The following is a 6,317-nucleotide window of genomic DNA, read 5'->3' as shown; positions in this document are numbered from 1 at the left end:
AATAGTTCCACCTCGACAGCGGGTAAGACCTCAGTCACTATCCAATCAGTCAGCTCATGGTGCAAGGGAAACACCATGCCTCAGCCTACCTAAAATCGTATTGTCATAATTCTTGTCATCTCAACGATCAGTATCTATATATATATTTCTCAAAATATGTGTGTTGTGTGTTTGTCGGAAATCCGGCTATAGATCTTAAAATCTTGGAAAAAATATTCTGCACCGAAGAGAATTTGATCTCGTACCAAGCTGTTCACAAGTCTTGGTCTAGCCCACTGGACTATGAAAGTCAAATTGCTAGCCTACCAATATAAGGCATTATATCAGCGCAATTTTACCTAACTGCTTTACGTATGCCATGGATCATAGCATAACGTCATGAAAATCTGTTCGCTCACATTATTAAACTGCCTAATAGCAAAACTCTCACTACTTCTCATTGTTTATAAGACAAAAAACTTTTCTCATGATATGTAGTTTCAAAGTTAGAATGACAAATGTTGTAATATGTTAAATACAAATCAATTTTCTTTCCAAATACTCTTCTAATACACGGACAGCTCCGGGTGGCACAGCTAGTATGGATATAATGCTGGTGTTGGTTTACATTATTAGTACTAGAATCTGTATTAATAATGCTAGTGATATGGTCATTATTGTGAATGATTCAATACACTCATACTGCGTTTTTGCTGCTTATACTGCTTTTTTGTGACTATATTTAGCTTTTTTAACACTTTTCTAGCCGCAAATACAGAAAGTTACCTTTACAAAATATTGTCTTCTTATTGCCGTGGTTTTTGGGTTCTCTCTAATTTTAATCCACTTACTGTCTCCATCACCTTCTCATTGGTTCTATGTATTTATATAGCTTGTCTTGTTACACAGCCTATCAATATAAAACTATCTTTCATTTATTGTACAATATTTCTATACACTAAAACATAACATATATACTTACCATTTCTCAACTAAGCTGTTTATATTCAAACTGTAGTCTAGCTTACCATAACATAAGAATACCAGAAGTGTGCTAAATGAGGGCTATTCGTGCAAACATGGGATACAGTTAGTTTAATATTTAGCAGTGACTTTCTCTAGTTTTAATCTCATTTTAGCTAGACATAGTCTCAATCATCCTGGGCTTTTTATTGCTTCATTTGAGATAAAGGTGACATTAGTAAATTGTACCTAGGGTTTAAAATACATGGTAAAGGTTTTCCATGTACTTCGGATAGCACAATTTTGTCATTGACGCAAAATATTTAAGTTGCTAGTGAATACAATATGTGCACGCTGAATATGGTTTCTGGTAACACTTGACCTTTGTGGCTCCAGATATTGCCTATATCATCATCCTTTATTGTTGTTCAGTTTTGGGACTTTTTGGACTGAGTTGTAAAAAACCTGCTCAGTTTAATCTATTGCATTGTGTTTGAGATCAGAGTTACTGAAGAAAGAGACAGTTCTGATTGAGTAGATTGAGGAAAGCTGGTGAAAGTAAATGAATGAGTCGATATTCAGTAAGTACTGATGGAATTTTGTTTTTTATTTTTCATTTTGATTGAATATTTGGAGAAGAGCCTGTGGGAGTAAATGAATAAGTAAATATTTAGCAAACACTAAAATTAGTTAGCCAACTTATATTTGGTTATGCATATTTATATACAGGTAACTGATTATATATTGACTTTATGTAAACATAATTTTCCTAACTATATATATATCTAGTCTATATAACTAGTTAAATTATATTTAGTAAGCAGAATTTGGTTTCTGCTATGTTATTGTCTATGTTGCAGTTATTTAATACACACTTCACGCTCAGACTATTGATTTGATAGGTTCAACAAACATTTTATATTTTGTTTAATGAATTATTTTTGAAGTATTTTGTAAATTGCTTTTACTTGTATATCTCATCAAAGTTTGCTTGGGCTTTTCACAATTTTACCTAGCTGGACTCGGTAATCAACTAGACTCAACTTCAAAGTGCTGAAAATCTGGACAGTCACCTGAGGAATAGTGTATATTTAGTACATTATTTTCGACATGCAATTTTATGGTAATGGAAACTGCAATACACCAAATACATAGTCTACAGGGTTTATAGTTGTGATATTTTGTGCTATAGAACGTTAAGTACTATAATTATTGGTATAATTTATTAAGTTTAACTAATATGCTGTGTGATTTTATATCAATTCATATTAAAAATACAGAAACCATGAGCTCTTAGCAAAATATAGCAAAGTTCAAATTGTGAAGGTCACCTTCTTATCAAGTGCCAATAATGATAAGGTATCTCCAAAGTATTGCAGTATAAGTACAAATGTTATTCTTTCTTGTTTAAAATGTGTCACACAAAAATATATGTACAAACTTATAACTTATTTGTTATTAAAGCAGAACATATAGAACAGCAAATCTAAGCAGTGCAGTCAAAAATAACAACAAAAATAAATGCAAGAAATAATGGCATTGGTAGATTACAAATTTAAATCATCGAGTCATAATTAAAAATAATGAGTTATAATCTGTAATATAAAAATTTCAACTGCCAGGACCACCCTGTAAAATTGTCATTTTCAAAACCCTTTTTAACATCCCAAAAAATTAATATACCAGTTTATTATCATACTAACACACCTTGTTCATATAACTGAAAAAACCATGGTAAGACACCGATATGTTATATTGTCACCTTATGTAAAATATTGAAGGCGACATGAAAAAGTCACATAACACATATTATTGTGTGAGAAAGTCAATCGTTAAGAAGATACATACAAGCTAAAAATAATTTGTAAATGCGGAAAACGCTCTCCGTTGTGTCCAATGCTTGCTTATTTTATAACCACTGCTTGTAATTATTTAATCTTTTCTACATTAACTGATAGTATAGTACTTTCTTTTCATCACCTCTCGTTATTATCAGAGTATCCCCTGATATACACATGTCATAAACGGTTGAACGACTCCTCTCTTCTGAGTCAATAAGTGTTCCCAAATGCTTGCCTATAAAAAAACAAGAGAACCTGCGTGTTAATACTCTTAGCAAAGAGTATTCTCACTTTTCAACAGAAAAAATTATAGAATCGATAAAAAAATAGCAAAATATGAAAGTGATGTGAATATTTTTCTCTTTTGGCAATGTTTCAAATATATTTCGTTACTTTTCATTCAGATAATTTCTGTGAGCATTTCACCAGACCATTGCACTCATTTGTCAGATATATTCCGACTTTACTTCAGTTTTTGTGGTATTTAATAACACTTCACCGATACTATAGTCGTCAGCTTTATTAAGATTTCACCTCAGTTTTCATAGTCGATATCTTTATGCTTTTATAATGTAATACTGCTATAGCCTAACCTTGAATAATTACTACAAACACAATGTCCAGACATGGCATATTCTTCACCTTCATTCTTCACCCTTCAACAATTTCCCCAATTTATTCAAGTAAAAGTTTACTATCTACCTGAACTCTATAGTTTACTAATTAACAACTGGTCCCAAATGGTAAAAAACAATCACCAATTGATTATCTATGAAATCAGCCAATCAGGGTACACGGTGCTATAATGTTTCCTCATGCAGTCGAGTCATTAAAATCATAACACGTTACTACTAGACAGTATTTACCAGCCTCAACAAACAAACACATATATTTACACACACAGTTGACTAATGTAGCCACACCAATGGTATAAGCATGGTGGTTTTTTTTGTAAATAATATAAACATCCTATGCAAAAATGGTCTGCAAACAAAAAAGTGAAATTTGTTCTTTGATGCATTTGATTACAACAGAATTAATTAATTAAATAGTACAATTACCGGTATCAGATTGTAGTATGTATAACTCTGTGTGCGTCGAGTTCAGAGGTGTCACCACTATGTACTCTCCTTTATAGCAGGCTACTCCACCTGGCGTATCCATCTCTGTGCAAGTCCACATTGTCTCTCCTGTCTCTATATTCACACTGAACACTGTTGATGTTTTGCAGGAAGATACAACAACTGATTTCTGGTTCAAAGCACACATAGCCATTGTTCTCCACTCACCATCTTGTAGACAAGGGATGTGTTTAATAATCTGTCCATTTAGTGAATATACTGTCAGACATTTGTTAGACCTATTAGGGACTACTACTTTATCTCCAGTTACAACTAACTTGTTGACATCACTAATAGAATCAGAGTGATCCCAGCTAGTGATTAGTTTACCATTCAGATCAGTTACTATAACTTTATATGGATAAACTAGAGTATACAGTTTATCATTATACAAACACAATCCATCTATGTGCCTTCTCTCTAGTGATGAGAGTGAAGTTACTGTGTTGTCTGACTCATCTATTCTATATAGAGTTGACCCATAACCACCAGCATATGCGAGTTTGTCACTATGAGCCACTGTGTAGTATGTTGATGGCACAGGTACTAATTTCTGGAGGTTGAGTGATGTTGGAGGAGTGAGAAAGTTAGTAGATATAGCAGCATCATCAACCATCTGTAACTCTGGTTCCTGCTCTTTAGCTGAAAGCAACAAACAAGAGAACAGACAAACATTAATTATTATGCTATTGATGGTGCAGAAGACAAATTAAACTTGAGATTTCACCAAGTTTGACTCATATACTGAAGCAGATTTCTCAAGTTTTTTATTGCATTTAAATGCTAAAACTATTGAATAAGCTTTAAGATTATTTTTGCTCTGCCACATAAAGATAGATTAACACACAAGACATACCCTGAGCACAGAGTGACTTCTGATTGGTCAATGTCAAAGAAGGTAAACCTTCATCTATAAATCTCCTGATCTCATTATATGCTGCTGCGAAGCCGTTTATGATGTCAACCTATTCAATAGTATAAATATTGTAACTATACAATGTGTAAAGTAGTAACTATAAATAATACTGAGTGATGGAGAACCAGCTCAACCAATGCGCAAAGTGGTGACTATAATACTGTGCGCTGCTGAGTCAGCTCATCAAACTGAAGCTATGTTTGTCTGATGAAATCAATAAAATTTAATGCTCTTACCAGACCTAACTGAAAGTACTAACTAAATTAGTAAGAAATGATTGAAACTTTATAGCAGTATAATTAGGAATAAGAAATATTCTGAGTGTTTCAATTATCTTCTGTAATTAATGAACTATAGCTAAACTTTATATGGACATTGTGAATAACTAAAATCATTCTTATGATCTTTGCAAGGCACAATATAAAAACATTTATGTTTAACAAGGAATTATTACAAATAAGGTATTACAATTTGTCTAACACTGAGATGGTTGGGACAAGTTTCGCAAGCTTAGACATCCTTCAAACTTTTGTTATTTAATTTTTATCTGATTTATTTTTATTTTTTGTTGATATCTTACTGAAGGTTGTCATACAACTATGATTCTGAGCCAATAACATAGCACACAAAAGTGTTTATAAAAAGACATTGTCTATGAACAACAGAAATACAAACATGTACCTACCTGATGTGACTCTTTGAACTTAGCATCTTGTAGCAGAAGTAGAGTGTTCATCTCTGTCATCCTAATTCCTATATCTCTCTCTATGAATTCTACTAGCTGTTCCTTTGAGGTCCTTCTGTTGTCTATCAGCTCCATCTCTAGTTCATCGTACATCATACGTAGTTCTGATAACTATAAATGGTGTAGAGCATGTGAGTTGAAAAAAATAGTGCACATGCTACATCCATGTTGCGGTGTTGAATTAAAATAGCTATGTTGTGCAAGTAGTCTACATAGCATATTTTAAATAATAATATCATTCTGAGTTCATTTCACCTCTGAGCTAGTGAATGTTAAAGGCATGCACAAACAGATATCCTTCATGCTGTTAATTCCTTAAAATTCAAACGTCTTAAGAAACCATAGTTCTTCTTTCACTGAGCCTTTTTACAAGTTCTTCGAATAACTAAATTAATTTTTAAAAGTTTCGGCTGATCAAACTAAAAATTAATTCCGCATTAATCTGCGCAATTTGATAATTTTAATTTTAATACAAAATAGCTATGAACTACAACTACCAACTTATTCCAAAAACGTCCCACGTGACTATCACACGCATGAATATGAGACAGTATGAGTCACACATAAGTAGAAAACAATTCATCATTTTTTGTAAATTACTTCATATTTGTCTTGTGAATACACAAAACATGACAATATCTACCTGTTCATCATTAGTACATCTACCTGTTTATCTCTACTTCTGTGTAATTGATCAACAAGTTCCTTGGTCTTGTTTTCATAGTCTGAGAGTATTCTGATGCTGCGTTTGA

At 32.6% G+C, this 6,317-nt stretch overlaps 1 protein-coding gene across 1 annotated transcript; it reads right to left on the bottom strand.

Moving 5' to 3' along the window:
* Nucleotides 1-2,066: 2,066 nt before the first annotated feature.
* On the bottom strand, nucleotides 2,067-5,582 carry LOC137387847 (uncharacterized). Its single transcript, XM_068074361.1, has 4 exons — nucleotides 5,506-5,582; nucleotides 4,761-4,869; nucleotides 3,845-4,546; nucleotides 2,067-3,018 (listed from the first exon to the last, which is right to left on the bottom strand). Exons 1-4 carry the CDS (start codon nucleotides 5,563-5,565, stop codon nucleotides 2,885-2,887), a joined length of 1,005 nt encoding a protein of 334 aa, XP_067930462.1. The 5' UTR covers nucleotides 5,566-5,582; the 3' UTR covers nucleotides 2,067-2,884.
* Nucleotides 5,583-6,317: the final 735 nt, after the last annotated feature.

The sequence above is a fragment of the Watersipora subatra genome, chromosome 2, assembly GCF_963576615.1.
Source record: "Watersipora subatra chromosome 2, tzWatSuba1.1, whole genome shotgun sequence".
Lineage (NCBI taxonomy): Eukaryota > Metazoa > Bryozoa > Gymnolaemata > Cheilostomatida > Watersiporidae > Watersipora > Watersipora subatra.
Note: the sequence above shows the minus strand (reverse complement) of the source record. Positions and strands in the feature narration are given on the sequence as shown.